This window comes from Sinohyriopsis cumingii, chromosome 2 (assembly GCF_028554795.1).
Source record: "Sinohyriopsis cumingii isolate HCF-2022 chromosome 2, ASM2855479v2, whole genome shotgun sequence".
NCBI lineage: Eukaryota > Metazoa > Mollusca > Bivalvia > Unionida > Unionidae > Sinohyriopsis > Sinohyriopsis cumingii.
In genome coordinates, this window is record NC_142962.1 from 131,691,923 (window position 1) to 131,711,172 (window position 19,250).

The 19,250-nt window shown below is 36.0% G+C and overlaps 1 protein-coding gene across 5 annotated transcripts; it reads right to left on the minus strand.

Annotated features, from left to right (window-relative positions):
- Window positions 1–3,225: 3,225 nt before the first annotated feature.
- Window positions 3,226–17,691, minus strand: LOC149805851 (serine/arginine-rich splicing factor 2-like). Of its 5 annotated transcripts, none has more exons than XR_016419810.1 (3): window positions 17,222–17,688; window positions 6,289–6,618; window positions 3,226–5,740 (listed from the first exon to the last, which is right to left on the minus strand). XR_016419810.1 is itself a non-coding variant. In XM_089950577.1 (2 exons), exons 1-2 carry the CDS (start codon window positions 17,587–17,589, stop codon window positions 6,360–6,362), a joined length of 627 nt encoding a protein of 208 aa, XP_089806703.1. In that variant the 5' UTR covers window positions 17,590–17,688; the 3' UTR covers window positions 3,226–6,359. The 5 variants fall into 5 exon arrangements, 1 of the variants encoding a protein (XP_089806703.1); XR_016419809.1 differs by having other exon boundaries at window positions 3,226–4,571; window positions 5,526–6,618; XR_016419808.1 differs by having other exon boundaries at window positions 3,226–3,992; window positions 4,418–6,618.
- Window positions 17,692–19,250: the final 1,559 nt, after the last annotated feature.

Sequence of the window (19,250 nt, forward strand, 5' to 3'; positions counted from 1 at the left end):
TATTATTAATCCTTGTTTCACCTTGGATTAAATATAGGCCGTTCTATTGAATTCGGGGGGGGGGAACAAGTACACAGGTGGATGTGTGTGTAAAAAAGTATGTATGTGTACAGGGAGGGGACAAGCTTTGCCAGATTTTTGCGTACACACTAAATGGATAGCCCTAATGCAAGTAGAGAGTCCAGATATTTGGTATCTTTGTAGAGCTACATCCATCAACTTTTATGTAAATACCACCCATTTTGGTGCATCTTAAATGAACTCTGCTTCAGTGCTTGGAAGTAGGGTACTACCTACAGACATAAAAATATGCCAGGGCTTAACGAGTTAAAGATGCATCAAACTTCATTGATTTGAGGTCATACTCTCATTTCTGCCATCGAGTACATATTTATCAGTGCCATAACTGACCAACAAGTTGTTTGCGATCTTTTTATTTCTATCCAACATTAAAGGCAACACAACAGTTTAGGGAAAGATTTGTGTTTGAGTGTCAGTTTTGTTAATCAGGAAGATTACTGGGCTGCCTGCAACTAATTAACTACACTCAAAGTGGAGCTGCTCGAGATAATAGGTTTCTTCCTGCACCAATCACAAGACATTTGCCACTTTGCATCGGAAACCTTACACATGGAGCATCTCCCAGCCTGTTCAATGCAGGCAGCAACCTTACTAAAAAACAGGTAATTGTGGATTGACTGCAAAAGTTGTCAAGTGGGAAGGTTGAGAATATCATGCCACAGCGCAGTCACATTATCTCGACACCAAGCCGACCAGTCCTAACGCTAACCTAATAATGCTGAGCGCCTAGTGAGGTAGCTGTTAGTAGAATTTTTTTACAAGTCTTTGGTATGACTCAGCCGTGGTCTGTTGTGGAGTAGAGACCACATGTGCTGCACCAGCAGGTCCCTCCTTGGTGGTCCTCTCCTGGGCTTGTCAAGCAAGCCACTGAACAATGACTGCTGGGGTCACAGGGATGGGGGGCAATCAGGATGAAACAAGCAGTAGTGACCCTCATTTAATGGAGGACATGCTGAATCAATATGAAGGGAATTGCAGGGAACATAAAAAGGGAGCTTGTGATGAACACATCCAAAGTTTCACAAGTACCTCTGCAACTGAGTGACAAGAAATTACTGTGCGAGGACTCCACTCAACCCCGCCTCACCATGTGAGACTGTCCACCAGGATATTCCTCTTGCCTGAAACAAGAGAAGACGCATGTGTACTTCCATTCATTCCAAGGTACATTTCTACTGAAAGCTTGTCAGAGGCTATCGTAACACAATCGTACAAGACTGACAACCTTGTAGGTTTAGTGACACTAACCACATTCACAATTTGTTTATGTGAAGGATTTTTTCTTCCCAGGACCATGAAACCTGAAAGCTCATGCCCTCTTGTTAAAGCTGAAGCATCCGTTTAAAAAAAGGAGTGGAAGGGGCGTGTATGGTTACTTTTGTTAAAAAAAAAATGCACAGGACTGAGCCACCAACTCAGATGGAAGTTAAAATTTTCTATGAATAATAATGGAAATGCAAAGTCCTTCTATAGGAATCAAGGTGGAGAGGGTAAAAGTGACAGATGATTTGCCCATGACAGCTCACTTCCCAAAGATCCGACTTCTCTAGGTTAGGAATAAGACTGAGAGGACTGCCTGTGGAGGAGCAGAGCAGGTCCTTGTGAAGGGTATCTTGTGCATCAACCAGTCAAAACACTGGAGGATGAGAAAACCTTGGGACCTCAAGTAAGCTGGGACTACCCTCATGACCCATGTAAAGGCCACAGGCAGAGGCAGTGCTTAATTTTAGAGCTTTAAGATAAAATAAATAATTTTAGGCAAAACCCCTGCAGTATTTTTTGTATGTAGGTAATAAGGGGATGTGAATATACAAATCATAATGATCAACTGAGACCTCCTAGTCACAGGATCTTATAATGTTCCTGACCGACACAGTAATCTCCAGCTTGAAGCATTCACCTCTCAAGACTTCAAGGGGGAAAGGTCGAGAAGTAAAAAAATTCTACTTTCCTTGGACACCAAGAACAAAAGGTCAGTCTGGTCATTTTTCAACCTTTTGTCTGTGCTCTCCTGCAGAAGGGTTGAACTTTCCTTTAAACACTCAAGTGAAAAGGGATAGGGATCCATGAAAGCAAATGATGGAACTGAAGCAAATCTTGCTCCAGGACTGTCCCTTCTTGCACATCTCTGAAGGAGAGAGCAAGAAGCTATCCCTTGTTCTTCATGGGGTGGGGCAGGTTAGCGAGTGCATGTTATACGACTTATGTTGTTGTTGTAGGGTTTAATGCCATTTATCAGCACACGATAGGCTATACATGACGGCCAGTATGAATGGAGGAGGAAAAACCCTGGGAAGAACCACTGACCCACAAGAAGCTACTGGCAAGCTTTCTCACATACCCACATTGGCAGAATCCCAGACTCGAACCCATGCAGACAGGTGAGATGGTAGTGATCCGTAACGGAGAGTGCTTTAGACCACTCGGGGCCTCTACATTGACTTAGCAAAGTCACACACTTCCTTGAATCATAGAACAGGGTTTTCTTGTGCCCCTCCCCTTTCCCACACCTTGTGACATTATAACAAAATGTTGAACAATTTTAATTTCTTCTTATTTGGAACCAAAGTTGGGTAGGATATCTTTAACCTAGCACTGGAACACATACGTGGCATTCAAACCCATGAAAGCTAGAAAGGGAGTTATATTAATGTTCAATAAATGATAGGACTGCATGAATTAACACTCAAAAATGATCCAAACAGATAAAAAGGCATTATTTTTTCTTTTAAATTTTACATTAGATATAAGATAAAGGTATCTTTCTGAAGCAAAACACGTGTCCAACAGTTACAAAAATTCAAGGAAAAAGATAAGTTGCCAAATATTGGCTGTGATGCAGAAGTTGGACTGGCCCATGCTCTTCCATTTTGAGAACATTTCAATGATCCACTGCCAACCTGAGATTATTACTGGGTTGGGTGACTTTTAGCCCTCGGCAATAAATGCAATGCAATAGCAGGTATTGTATTACTGATCATAAATGAACAACCTACTAATGAGCTATTCCATGTTTAATCAATATCAGATCAGAAATACAATTTTCTGAGTGGTAAGAAGCAACTGTTGATGGATACCAGGCCACACAATCAGGCTAGCTAGCATCACGGCCAGAAGAGAGGAACACAATAAAAAATGAAAATATGAAACTGATGAATGACTTTTAATTATTTGAAAATATGCATGAAAGAATTTCTGCTTTTCTACAATGCATTATCTAAAGTATGTGAAAAACATTTCTATAAAAGTGCATTTCCATTGAGGAACTGTCTAAAATGTTTCAGTATGTTATGTAAAAAAAATAAACAGAACACAAAATAGTAAGATTGAAAGTCCACTTCACAGGAAAGTAATTATGACCTTCAGGCACAAAGGACTGTTGGGATCTTCCTTGTTGTCCAATACCTCTGAGGCAATTTTTAACAGCAGTTTTTACTGATGATATCACGAGGCATAGGTAATAAAAAAAAATGAAAGGACCAAAACTCGTGATTAGTGCTATTCCATTGAAATCTGCCTGGTAAGGGGAAAGGCAACATTTTCTTTTTGGATACCAGCATTAGAAATTAAAAATGTGCAGAAAAAAGGTTTTGACTCCATCCTATACAGATAAAAAAGCATGATCACCCTCTCCAGTTACATTTAAATGGAACAGCCCAACAATTTCTTGCCTTTTCTGATATGCAGGAAGAGTACGACACAAATTTGGAATGCATGGAATATATGGCAATCCAAGAGGGATCTCAGGATTGGGACTGCAAGCAGCCTACAGCAATGGACGGCACAACAGGAGCAAAGGCACAGCTGCACAAAAGTTGATTTACACAAACTGCTAACAGCAAACCAGATTCCACCACATTTTAAACAGCTGCACTGCACCGCACAGAAGTTGCCGCAACAACTCACCGCTCCTGTTGTATACAGGAATATTGGTTAAAAATCAAGAATATAAAAACTTGTTTATGCAAGGACAGAATACATATGAAGTATAATAGAGCCAGTTATTCCAATGGTTTCATGATAAATAAAATTTATCAAAATCACTGCAATAGGTGGTGCTGGTTAAGGTGGCAAGTTAAGGCTGCCACAATGCTGGCTATATAACTGATATTTTTTCATAAAATATTCTTCAAAGAGCTTTTACCTCTTTCTATTGGACAAGTCAACTCAACAATCTTATTTACTAAGGAGATACAAAAAAAAAAAAAAACACTATAAAATATACATATTTCACTTTGATGGAACCTGACAGAATTAGTGCTAAAAACTTAGAACAAATGTTTCAATTACAAAAGCTTTAATTTCTGAAAAATGTACCATTTTATTTTGGACTGACCTAGCCAAAAACCTGCTTAAATATCTGCTGGCTCATTACAGCATCAGCAACAAATCTGTAAGAGACTGCCACAGCATTCAAGCAGCTCACAGCTACCGCAATGTCAGTCTATATCAGCTAGAAAGCCATTCACTGCAGCTGTCCATATCAACTCCTGTGGTGTACATGAAGACAAATAAATAGTATGTACTGATTAAAAAAGATTTTTGAGACAAGAAGTTACATATTTTTTAAATGACATGGTTCTATCAATCCACATATGCATGCCACAGAAAGATAACCTTTTGTTTCAAAACTCAACAAAAGAGTATTTTAACTTTTCTTGAAACATTATTCCAGATGAAATTCTACATTACACACACTCAACAATACTAGTTGCAGTATGTCATAAACACTCTTCTTTGATAAAAGATAAATCATACTGTAAAAGTGTAGCAGCATAAAAGTATATGACAAGAAAAGATGTATCCTTTACCGAATGGATTAGTGGCCCAAGTTTACATTAAGAAAAAGCAATGGTGATAAAGACGAATGAAATTTCAATCCAAAGTGAATATTAGCATCTAATGAGAATGCAAAAAATATTATTTACTACAAAATGCCTTAGTCTGTATGAACAACATAAATGTCATTGCTGGAAGTTTTTGTCATATGGACTGCACATTTGAAGAAAAGAGCAGAAAAAAATGGTATAACTACTGTCACAGTCCTGTTTTATTTATTTATAGCTTGCAAACAAAATAACCATCAATAATGGCATACAACATTAACAATGAAAACACTCATGATCATGAAACTCAAAAGATGTGGTACCTTTGTCTTGTGACATGCTCAAGAGGTTGAGACAACCTTATTTACATTTCCATCCTATGCCTATGTGCTTTTCTGAAAAAATGTCCAAAAAACACCATGTAAATTTTCTCTAGCTGATGTTCAGCTAACAAACCAAATCATTTACAAACCTTTTATAGAGATATCTTTTTATCTTTTTTTTTATTCACACAATAGACATGTGTTAAATTTGCAAATACTGATTAAAATTTCGAGTTCTGGCCTAAAATGAAAACTCCTCAAATCTCAAGGCAAAAGAAGCTCACAAACAAAATACCAGTCAGTAACAAACAGATGTATATCTGCACACTGCAGTAAATGCATCATCTGCATTTTGTTGCTGCTAATAACTGCAACTGCACCCACTGCTAGTACAGCAAATCGGCAGGCAATAGCACTGCACTGCTCTCCTGGCCCCAGCTCTGTTATACGTCACACTTCCTAACAGGAGTTAGCTGCCTCCTACTGCTATCAATATCGCAGTGAAAACACCTGCAGTATATACAAAAGGCGACTATTACAGTCAATACAAAATTATGTGCTTTAATTTTATAAAGTTAGCCAGAAACATTACTTTAAAAACTAAGGACAACTTTTTAATTAAACAGGATGCTAAAATTTTCAAAGTGACAAATGGCTACAACACATTCATTACTATGAAAATTAACATCTTGCTAAAATAAAAAAACTCAAAACTGAAGTTAATTTAACTTGATTACTATTAGGTTTTATCAATTACCTTGCTTATTTTCTTAGATCTGTCTATGGTTAGAGTAACTATTTACATTACATGAAAAGACACCAATAAAAACAAAACAAGAAATGTTCATGGAACATGGATGCCCAACCAATGCTTGGTGATGGACTAATATTCAGGAAAGGGTAGCACCTTATGCCTCTAACAGCATAGTGCTGGGAAATAAAAAAGTTTACACACATTACAGGTAGGATGAAGACTGAAGAGAACATGCAAATATGACTAAAAATATTCATTTTTAAAATGTTTAAAGGTACAAGGTTGTGAGATGACAAAATTCAACCTTCAAATGTGAAGTGTAAAAAGAAGCTGCATGTTTCATCCTATATTTTATAACAGTAAAGTCTTCATAGTTCATTCTGCCACATTTTCTTCTTGCTCTGCTGGTCCATTCTTCTCTGCGGGTGTGGGTGACCTGGACCGCGATTCTGATCTGGATCTGGATCTGGATTTTGAAGGAGATCTGGATCTGGATCTGGAATCTCTGCTCTTTGATCGAGATCTGCTTCTACTGTGCGATGCACTTCGACTCCTGCTGTGTGACCTGGACCTTTTCTTACTGCGTCGTTCCCTGGATCTGGATCTTCTGCCTCGTGACCTGGACCTTGATCGGCTGAAAGGTATATGACATAGCATAATAATAATTTAAAAAAAAAAAACTATATATAAATTATGGACAAGATCCTGAGAATAGCATTTTTGCTGGATACTAATCTTTCTTCCAGCCAGTTTCTTGGTCAGCTTTGCCAATATACCCATCTGCAATATCATATAGATTTCCAATCCTGCACTCAATCAGAAATCTACTTCCAATTCACAACCAAAAGTATCAACAGAGCGTTACTGTTTACTGCAATGAGTGGCATCCTAAGCAATAATGTTTTTCAGCTACAGGTAATATTTAGTGGTGGGCTCTCCCTATCATCACAGATTTGCCTGGCTACATATACTTTTACACCAGCTATTTATTTTTAATAAGAAAAACTTTATCCATGTTGAAGGTCTCCCCTCCCCAACAACTCATCATCCAACTTTAAATGTAATGGAAGGCCCTGAGTGGGAAAGGAAAATGTGGTCAAAAATGGCAACCATAAACATTACCATGCAAATTAAATTGAGAATAAAGTTATCTGCACCTACAAGATGTTGCACCCTCCATGATAGGGCATAAAGACAAACAACAATTAAAAAAACAAATTTTCTGACAACAAACTAGCAGTACTAAAATTAGTAGACAAAAAGACCCAGATTCTTTTGCGTGGATCAAGTACCATTTTATTGGACCAAATACACATACAATGAATACTTTGGAGTGACAGCCAATATGACCATTTTTAGAACCAGTCTCTTCATACATCAGTAATTACCCAACACATCATTCCAACCAAGGCCTCTCACACAATGCATGCAGCTCACTTGTAAAATTCCCCCTCTTACATATGTACAATACAGTTTTTGAGGACATATAAAAGTAAAACCTGCTGTACCTTCACCATTTTATATTAAGCACATCGTCTCAATGGCAATTTTTTTCTCTATAAAAGCTGTGTATTCAATGGTCAATTGCATTCTCCAGTCATAAGCCAGGTCATTACTAAAGAAACTGATTTGTCATAGAAATATGAACATAATGACTATGCAAATAAAGCATCGTTTTGTTGTGGGCCTAATGCTATTTTTGTTTTAGCTTTAGGCTATACATGGTGGCCAGTATAACTGATGGAGGATGAAACCAGGCAAAACCATCAGCTCATAAGAAGCAATAACAATATTTTCATATTGGCTTGCGCTTTCTCACATGCCAACATTGACTGAGCGTGACTCGAACCCACGTGGACAGACGAGAAGCAAGGTGAGTGCTTTAGACCATTTGGACACCTGTGGCCCTTGCTACATCTTGCTTATCAGTACATACATAAAAAAATTTACATACAAGATCTTAATTAAATAACATTTGTCTTTGATGAAAATGTTAACAAGAATCTAATCTTCTGGTTATATTTTTAATCCCAAAATAAATAATGTATAAAACTGCATACAAGATAATCTGTTCTTCATAATCCTCAAAAATATATGCTCAATTCTGCATGAGCATGATACTTTGGATGAAAACTCTTGCATATTTGATATAAATACATGAGAACAGTTGATCCCATGGGTTAGCTTGAAACAATCCTCATTTCAAGTCCCACGTAGGTACAAAGTTTGAAGATAAACAGCATCAACAATATTTAAATTTTCATTTGAATATTGCAAAAATTTACTTCAAACCCATACTGTGTCATTAGACTTGGTTTTAAACAAAATTTTCACGACCTCTGTCAAATGTAATTACAAACACTAACAAACAACAGTCCCTTCAAGAGTATTGACACAATACTGTGTGAAAAGAATTCCCAGGAATTCAAGACCATTTCATAAACTGTCTTGTATTGAAATTATCTGATATTCTTAAGCAATAATGAGATTTTCAAATTATCTGCTGTGGTACACATCATTTGCATATGCCAAAAAAGACTGACATGGTCACTGGCACCGTTTCTGAAAAAACAACTGACATATCTAGTAATTAACACAAGGTGACTAACTGTAACAGTTTGGAATCTTCTCCCTCGCCAATGTGCTAATTTTGTTTTAATCATTCAGTTGCTGATTAGACATACCAATGTAAAAGGAGACATTCCAAACTTGTTCCCCAATTACAACTCGAGTACTTCACAGACCATTTAAAAGTTGGTTTTGTAAGAAGTTTATCTGTTGCTCTGTACCTATTTGGAGTTCTAATACAATGCTTACCGCATGTCACACTTTTACAGATAGTTCTGAGATGTGGTTATTGTTTAGCCCTAGACTTAGTAAACAACCACCTCCAATCCAGAACTGAATGTAACATACATCACTGCAATACACACTGAAAGTATAGCCTTCAAATTCAATCCAACAAGGTCAGTAAGTTTTGTGTGTTTTAGTTTTTGAACGTATTTATTAATTTTAGTCATATCGCTATGACGTCAGCAGTGTGGCAGTTCTTATAGTGATGTCTAGCACTGGGCATCATATCACAGACATGAGGCATCATGCCCCACCCAGTAACATTATTCTGACATCAGGCTGACAAGTCCTAACATTAAACTTAATGCCAATCTCCAAGTAAGGCAGATGCAAGTAGATCAGTAAAGTATTTAAATCATACAGAAAGAACAAGTCTGCAATGTCTCCATAACATTAATATATGTTATCATTTGCTGAACATGCGGATTGTATTTATTTATTGTTGAAAGCAAGTGGGTGTTTTTTGTTTTGTTTTGTTATTATGACAGAAATGAGTGCATGTGCCTCAGCTAAAGGATGAAAAGGCAAATAACTAGTATTATTCACAATTTCTGAAGACTGAATGATTGTGAAACAGACTGCATACTCCGTCAAATCATGTTACACAGCTGCTGTAGCCGTTTTAAAAAAATATTCACTTGAGAACCAATTGCAACTGCTAAACCTCCTGCATTGGGTTATAAAAAAAAAGAAATACAAAATAACAGTGCACTGAAACAACAATAATGTCTTTGAGGAACGGGGTTAGTTTCAGAAGTTTTTATGATTAGCTAAATTATCCCTAATACAAAGTTACATACTAAAACTACTTTAAATTATGTTTCTGTTTTAACAAACTTTATATACTAAACAAATGCAATTCCATGTGATGTTACATCATCAAATGTGATATTTTTATTAAAAGGTCTATGGATGACTGCTGGTTAATCTCCATATGATCTGGCACAGCTGGATTGTAAATTCTGATTCAAGAGCCATCTAGCAATTAGTTCAGAAGAAAAGAAATTAACTATTGGGTAGAAAATTAACTGCAGTGGTATTTGGTTTTAACATGGTTATCATGAGAAAACTTGAGCAATACTGTAATGCATAGATTCAACTCAAATTATTGAAATGGATCTGTACCATATGAAAGAAACGTGTAAAAATTTTATGACAACCTTTGTAATTTAGACAAAAATCCAGTGGATACAGATATAATTAATTCTAGAACATCAACCAAACTTCTTGTTAAAGAATGCTACTTTCGCTATGATCACATGTTAATGGATCTATTTCATTTCTCAAAACATGTCAATTCTGACACATTTATTAAAATGTAGCAGCCTTCTGTAATGGAAGCCATTGTGTTAGCCTTATGTTAATAAAGGTATAGCTATACATTGAAAAATATTGTTAAAAGGAAAACATTTATGCAGGGGCTGGAAAGAGAAATTGTAATTAGATTTTTTATCACCGGGTGCTGAGGTGTCCATATTGGAAGGTCACATCAGCATCATTTCATAAAGGATCAACTGGAGTGAAATCCCTGTGACATGACAATCCCTCTAAAAGTAGTAAAAACAAAGATTTTCACCATGGCCACTGGAAGTTGGATCATCACTAATTTCATTTATGATCAACACATATCACTAAGAAGAAACCATGGCACTGCAACACCTGTCCTGGAGAAGTAACTTTAACAATCTGTGTTCATTCCAGAAATGGAAAAAGTGGGTCCCAAAGACGTACAATTCAAAAAGTGGCGTAAGTTTAAAGTTTTTAAACAAAAACTTGGATTGCAAATATCCTTACCTCTTTCTTGTTAATTCAAGAAAATTCAAACACATATCATTATCAGCCTCCCCTGCCACAGGCCTTCCATACCAGGATTCGATTTCCTCATGCTTGTGATCGATTCCTCCTCAGGGTCCACACTATGGAACAATTCAGGCGAAATAGTTTCCCAGTGCCTGTCATTTCATCCAAATATGCTGAGAAAGCGAAGCTGACTTTGCCTTTTTTCTCGAACTGACTCCCCCCTTTCAAGCCATTGAATGCTTTCGTATTCTGAGTGCAATATCAACTCTTGTCTCTCTATTCTGTTCAATGAGCAATGTAAATTAGTTTAAACATATAATTTGGTGCTTTCTGAATGGATTTTTGTAGCAACTGATTAATTTTATGCAATCTTCGTGATTCCAACCAAATTTCATACAAAAAGCTTTAAGTGGTTAAATTTCCATGCATCTGTAGCCCCATCATGAAGAAATGATTACAGATTTAGACTGGCTTCAAGGAAAAGTACATAAAGGATATTTTCCTTTCCTGCATTAATACTGGATATAATTCATTGTGTGGTAGCAAAAACATGACATTTTAGCAAAGTGACAAGTTAAAATGTATCATTTTTGGTACTTCAAGACGAAATATAGCAGCTATTAATGTAGGAAAAGAAAATTTTCTTTTATTATATACAACACTTGATCCAGACTCAAAGTTTACAAGTTTAAACTCTTCTGCATAAAGATATTCACCCCTACCACCTTTCATAAATTCAGTCTGACTTGAGAATGTGGTAGGACCAGGTAGACCTAATCTGTCACAGTAAATTACATTTTGGTCATTTTGTAAACTATCTGACCCTATCTGAAAACAATTCATGTCAGATTCAGCGATGTTTCACAGTTGGTTTGTCATTGTTGCCAAGGAAGTAATGGTAAATAACTTCAGAGAGACGCAAACAGTGTCTAGTCAATTATCTTTATCAATTCCCACTTCTGAAAAGCAAGGGAGTTTCTATTTATTTGTTCTAGATGACAAAGTACTTAACTTTTAGTGCTACAGGTACAACTTTAGTAGGCACACCCAATCAAGCATCACATGGCACGATGGGAAATCATATTTTCACATGTGAAAATATGAGCATGTTTTTCATGTGAAAATATAGGAATGCAAAAAATAAGAAAATTGTTTTGCCAACAAGTCTCTAGATTTTACACTTAAGTATATAATAATAAAAGTTTATTTCAAGTTTCAAAAAATAAATATGCGCCACTTCAACCCAAAAATATGTACGTGGACCATTCCTTTGAGAATATAGTGTAGACATTGGAGAACATCAGAGATGCTACTTTGAAAATAAATGCTGCAGTATTCTGAAGATGCTATCTTCACTCATTTTTATTTTATCTACTACTGCCCTAAATAAGACAAACCTATCATACAATACTGTAAGCCAATGTAACCAAATGTATGTGCCTTTGGCACTCTGTTTAGTACCCTAGATTGGGGTGTACTATACTCAGTCTCCTAATATCAAGCGTGATCTTTTACCCTTATCTTCTTTTTGTATGAACCCTATGATACGGTTGCCATAAGGGCAATTTCTTGCATCAAAAGATTATAAAGACCAAGGCTCTCAGTTAAGAGGCATTTCAAGCAAATATACACAGCCCATAAGTTCACTTTGCCATATGTCTATTTCCAGCCATTTCCCATATTGGTTTGTTTCAATATACCCATTATCAAATAACATAAAATGCTGATTTTGTGTTAATTTCCTTTGAAAGATGAAAGTGCACAGTTTGAAAAATAAGTATGTGCTTTTAGTCAATGCTAAAATGCTTGTTTTTTAAATCACAAAATTGAGTTGGTTTACCCCAGTATTTAAAGCACATAGCATTATATATATATATATTTTAAATATATATTTAAATATATTTTAAAAAAATTACTACCTACCTACCATCATTTTAAAAACTGCAAAGGAAGCACTGTTGGGGGGCATAATTCGATGATCAGAAATGGCAGAAATTGCATTTGCATTGCTCCTTAAAAATACTGTGACTGGCTGAATCTGTATAGCCCAAGCAGGAAGCAAAGTACGAGTATATATCCATATCTTTTTGTAATAAAATCATTCATTTTACCAATATCTTATTCAACAAACATATCAACTAAAGATTTGTTTTGTTGTAATTTTCAAGTTAACTTATTTTCAGGGTTGTCATTTTATCCATAAGCATACATATGCAAGCAAAAGATGGGGTGAAGCAAAATATAAAAAAATGAATGTTTTCCTCAAATTATTCTTATTTTGCATCAAATTTTAGAAAATGGTTCAGAATAGCAACATAAAATAGAATGTACAATTAACAAGATTTTCAAGATGAACACAAGTGTCGGATGTTAAAAAGTTTTGTGCCAACTTTTGGTGATGCAACCACCCCATAAATCATCAGAGCATACTTTTTAGGAAATTTTAAAAATAAATCACCTTTATTTTCTTTAATACACAGCCACCCATATCTATGCTGGTTCTAGCTATGATAAATCTTCCTGATGACAATATCAATTTTTATACAACACATTTAGCGATCAAATCATTCAAGGTACCAAGGTGCAATGCAAAGTTAATGACTGATACTAATCAAATCACTGAATGACACGATTTAAATTTATGACTAAATACATGTAATAAATCTTGCAGTGAAAATGAACCAATATGATTAATGACTACCTGTTCAGGAGTACAGGTGATGCTTGCCAAATGCCAGTTCGATTTACATTCTTTCATTTTATTAACATTTATAATGAAGAAATGACCATGCCACTGTGCTCATTTATATGCCATCACTCCTGCCATGTGCTGCAACTCTCAACAGAATTTAAGGATGAGGCCAGGACTCCTCACTCTTGGAATTCAAGAGTGCACAGCAATCTCTGAAAGTCCCTGGCATAAACTTGGGAGTTCCTTACTTTCAAAAGGATAGAAAGGAAAATGAAATAGCACATGCTCATTAATCTAATAATACCAGGACTGAAATCTTGGCCATTTAAAATGTCTAGCCTTAAAAAAAATAATCCTCAAACAGCACTTAAAAAACCCCACAAGAATAAAACTGTCAACAATTTTTTTCAATACCATGAATGATCATTTAAAATGCATAATTCCCACCAAGAAATTGATACAAGTAAACACCTGGCATTACAATGTACATGTTCCATATATATATACATAATATGAAACAGAAATAAACAACAAAAAAGTGAAAAACTACACCAAGCAGCATATGTGCAAAATAATGAATTCAAAATAAATATGTTAATTAGTAAACTGTTGCATGCCTTAACAGCAGATGAAATAAAGTTGGGATACAACACTGTCTCAATTAAAAAGATAAATTAATCTTGGCATATGTATGGTGCCTGAATGCATGTAATTTAAGCTTTAGGTACTGATAATCAAGTACATTTATCACCAATCAAATGCAACTTTCACCTATTGCTTTTTTGTGCTTTTGTTGGCATTAGCATTGTTTTCATCACATGTTAATTTCCTTGCAAACGAAAAAAGATTTTGATGACTTGTATTTACAAGTCCATGTATTTCTCCACTCTTAAAAAGTCTCTAATGATATTGTAGTGCCCTATAAAAATCACGTTTAAATAGCAGTTTTTATCACTATTATTATTATTGCATATTGATGATTCAACAATAGTATTCAAATCAAACACTGAAAAAAGATGAATTGTCACCAATTTCATTTAAACACCATACAAGATAAAAAAAAGTAGACCATATCTATATGCAGGTGCTTACATACACACTAAACAGAACATCCGATTCATGGAAGACTTTGGAATGGCATTCCTGTTCACATCACAATAATATGGATTAACTATTAAATAACCATACTGGCTTCATGCCTGTTAAGCATATTCAGTAGACTAGCCACTGCTGATCAAAGACAAAATGGGAAAGCGTTGTGCGGGTGGGGAAATGGGGTATCTTGTGGCTCCTTTGAGAACTCCATCCATATTTGACCTGAAAGCTTGGGTCCCTGAGAACCCTGCTCTGGCAATGCTTTATCACAGAACATACTCGACCTACTAATAAAGGATGAAAGAAGAATAAAACAAATCAAATGTTTTTAACCATACTGAATAAATAGTACATGTGACCTTGAAATCAACACATGCTGAAACTTAGACAAAATGCTGTTGGCAAATCTGGGCAAGTATTTTGGGGTTAAAGTGCAGATTGACAAAGATTTAATGAGATTCAGAACAGTGCTAAAGGTTGTTACTGACAGTGCGGATGGGACAGTAGCCAACTGTAACAAAGTGGTTCATGACTGGCTAATTGTCTGGAATAGGACCTTTCCTTGATTGACAAAATTCAGTCTCATTCTTTCCTTGATCGACAAAATTCTGTCTCATTTTGAAGAACAAGAGCAATATGTCAGTGGCATAAAGAATGTGGAAAGTAAACACTGGCAGCCTATAGTTCTTCAAATCTTCAAGTTCCACATTTTCTGGAAGGGACTGCAACTTTAGCTGGTGTGACTCTTATTTTTACCAACATGGAAGTCTTGGATTCCTAGGTTGAAAATCCTAGTGAAACATCTGGCATTGTGCTGCAGACAGGTGGCATGTCCCACCCAGTCATATTATCCTGACACCAGGAGAAACAGTCCCAACACTAACCTCCTAATGCTGAGTGCCAAGCAAGGCAGCTTCTAGTACAATTTTTACACGTCTTTGGTATGCCTCGGCTGGGGTTTGATTCTGTGACTTCTAGTATCCAAGGTGGATGCTCTAACCACTTAGGCCACCAAAGCAGTATGAAATATATTAAACTGAATAACCAATTGTGGTAGAATAGATACAGCACGAGATGTGTGAGCAGAGAATGAAAATATTCCAGATTCATTTTGAGGATCATCAGTGTATTTGGAACCAAAAATGGATTCATATTACCAAAATACATGAATCGTGCTATTGTCTTCATCATAAAATGCTGCTTATGGCCAATACAGACTCTGCTACCTTCTTATAACAACTACTATAGATGTCATTTAGGACTGAATAGAATCTATTTTATTTGCAAACAAGAAACTATGTGCTGGAAAACAAGTGTTCAATTTTTCAAGGTTTAATTCAAAATAATACAAGTCTTCATGCTATTAAATATATTATTCATAAGGGTCTGTGGGGCATGTCATCGTCACTACATAGATTCCATATTGCAGTACATATACCGTATCAAAGTCTGTGGCCGAATTGGAATGGAATTTTTTTAGAAGTCGTGATAAATTATTCTTTAACAAATTGCTAGATATTACAGAAATGGGACATCACTATTACTACCAATGTACAAGCAAGGTAGGGATAACTCTTAATATGCTTTTGAAAATTAACATTTGGTCTGGAGAACAGAACACACCACTCTTTGCACCAAACATTTGTTAAAATGATCATGTCTTGCATGGAATTACTGGCTTTTATGTCAAGTAAAAACCCAAAATCCTTACTGGCTTTTATCTTAAGTAAAAACAAAAAAATCCTGGGTATCTGTAATTATTTTAATTTTAACATGCATTTTAAAGCGAGCAAGGGCACTATGAATTATTTACATTGCATTTTATCCTCTTATTTAGCCAAATACCTTCTCTACACACATTTCTAGAAAGATCAATGATTTTACTATTTTTAAAGATTGTTTTGGAAAATTTTAGCTGGTGCACTTTGTATGTAATTGAGTTTTGAATTAAGTGGGTCAGACATGTTATCCAAGCCAGAATATGCATTGCCAGCATGATGGAAATACGACTTAACCCTTCATCTTGCCAAAGTGCCATTAAGTATAGTCTAAATTTTTAATTTGCTACTCAAGTGTTTAGGAACATGTTCAGTGAAATTTAAACAATGCATAGTAATGAGCATTTTGCATTTCTGATTCACCCGGACTGTGCTAAAATTTAGGAGTAAATCAAATAGACATGAATCATAATACACAATCAGTGACCATTTTCTCCATTTACCGTACATAGCAAAAAAATTGAATTCGTTTTAAATGTCTTTTTTATTTACTCATACAAATTCATTAATACTTTAACATTTATTTAATTTAAGGTATTTTAATAAATGTTTCCATTTTTGCAAATTCCCGATTGTTGAGGGGAAAAAACTTGATATCCAAGAGTCGAAAGTTTTGACGGCCAGTTAATTTTATATGTCAATTTCGGAACAGTTCCTAGCGTAATATCTAAGGGTTTATGAGGAAAAAAATGTAATATATAACGAGGCCATGATAAATCCAAGGATAATGTTACAGCCTGAAAACGCGTTTTTCAAAATACCATGCGCATAGCTACTATTACCATCATTTGTAGCCATCTCTTAACGATCAGAGTACCACCCACAACCCACTTGTACTTTGCATGGTTCCCACTGTGCATTGCCAATGGCCCTTAACGCATTACTAACGTACGCCCATATTACGATGACTTAGATAATTAGAAAAAATATACGAATGAATACACGAGCTAGTAATATCCAAGATAAAAAAAATGAAGGCAAAGAAATAAGATTATGGTAGATGCAAAATGGAGTCGCACCTGTATCGCCTTGAACCGCCGCCACCACCACCACCACCACCACCTCCATATCGTCGTGGAGGACCTCTCCTGTAGGGCTCTTCAGGTCGGCCGTACCTCGCCCGTTGGACTCTCAGCTCTCTCCCATCCATAATAATTCCATCCATTGCGTCCATTGCATCTTCGGCATCTCTCTTGTCATAAAATCGGACAAATGCAAAACCTCTGCTTTCTCTCGTGAATCGATCTCGTGGTAAGTACACATCACCTACTTTCCCATACTTCTCAAAAGCTCTTCTTAAATCTTCTGGAGTTGTTCTATATGTAAGATTGTCGACTTTGAGGGAGATCATTCCCGCAAGTGCTGGTGGTCCTCTTCCGTAACTCATGGTATTTATGCGAATAAACGTCTATTTGTGTGAAAGGCGAGCTCTCAAAATGGCCTCTCGTAAGGCTAGCGTGGAGTAGACTGGTAACCTAACGTAAATTTAGTCACAGAAATAGCGTCATACCTAAATACCAAAACGAGGCGCAAAGACGGAGAAAAAAAACACCCAAAAAATCACATTCAAAAAAATAACACATCAACAACAAAAGATTCTAGAGGACGAGTGGAAAAGTTGCGACTAGAGACTTTTTGCGGACACAAGCAGCTCAGACGAGGTAAATAAAGATCTGGAAGAGTCGAAACCAAGAGAGGTTTTAGAGGCAATACAGGAATACTCTACACAAAATGGACTAGTGGTCTAGCGGTTAAAAGGCCTGGTCCAAAAAAAGGCCCGATCCAAAAAGGCCCATTTCTGCATGCATTACAAATTACTATCATATATACTAATACAAATAAATAATACATAAATATCAAATCCTTATTTTTTATTGTGAAATATCGATGAATAATGTGCAGTAACGTATCATTGCACAATACGTCACATCAGTGCGTGAAAAGAGACTTAACGGGTTATTAAAATTGTTTGTTACCGTGACCGTGGGGTAGAAACACGAGAAGAAAAGGAGTAATGTTAATGCTCACTGACAATATAGTATCAGCAACAAAAGAAAATAAAAAAAAAAATCGGAAAAGGAAATGATAACACAATGACAGATTTAAGAATTTAATAATAACAACAATTCGTGATAATATAAGAATATTGAATTCTCCCTAATCTAATATCAATAATACTGTAGATCTAAACCAACTTACAGTGGAATGTCCAAATGAATACATATTCCAGAATGAATATGTTTATAATTAATATTCATGTTCTGACAAATAAAATCGGTCTTAATCCTCACTGTTAAAAAGGTAAGCGACTAAGGAGTAAATAGATATTGCAGATAGGATGTCATTAATGCGACAACGAAAACAGCATAATGATTAATGAAGCTTTGAAAGAAGGTAGGGCAAATGACTTTGACTACGGATTGCTAATACGACTTTGAAAACATTTTTAGTATGAACTGCAGAGACAGTCTGAGAAAAGGAAAAGAAAAAGTGATTAAAGGCTTATTTAAACACAAGGACTCAAAACTTTTAAATCGTATTATTATTATTATTATCATTATTATTTAATCTTTTAAAGCGGTCCTTGTCAAACCGGGTCTTTTCTGTCCTGGTTCTTTCTGTCCCGACAAGGGGCCGTCCATTTAGTACGTACGAAAGGGGGTGGGGTAATCCAAAGGCATACGCTTGCGTATGGGGGTGGGGTTGTCTACTGATAATGTACGTATACATAGGAAATGGGGGGGGGGGGTGAAATCTCGATAATAACTTGTCTAATACATAACCTGTTCGACTGGGTTCGGTCGGCGTTTGAATTTTAGCGGACACTAGAAAAACTGTATAAAGTTACGCAGCTTATCTTTGATGCAGCCAGACATTCAACGTCGATGGACTATATTTTATTAAATACGTGAATATTATTAATCCTTTATGGTTTCTGCGTGGATTAAACAGAGGCCGTTCTATAGAATTTTGTTGGGGGGGGGGGTGCGTCAAGCGTACTTACACAGGTGGGTGTGGGGGTTTTAAAAAGTACGCATGTGTACAGGG

What these genes read in the sequence shown, in the direction of transcription:
- LOC149805851 (XM_089950577.1), bottom strand. Translation starts at nt 17,589, where the DNA reads ATGAGTTACGGAAGAGGACCACCAGCACTTGCGGGAATGATCTCCCTC. An exon ending in GGCGGTTCAAGGCGATACAG is followed by an intron (nt 6,619 to 17,221) that starts GTGCGACTCCAT and finishes TATACCTTTCAG; the next exon opens with CCGATCAAGGTCCAGGTCAC.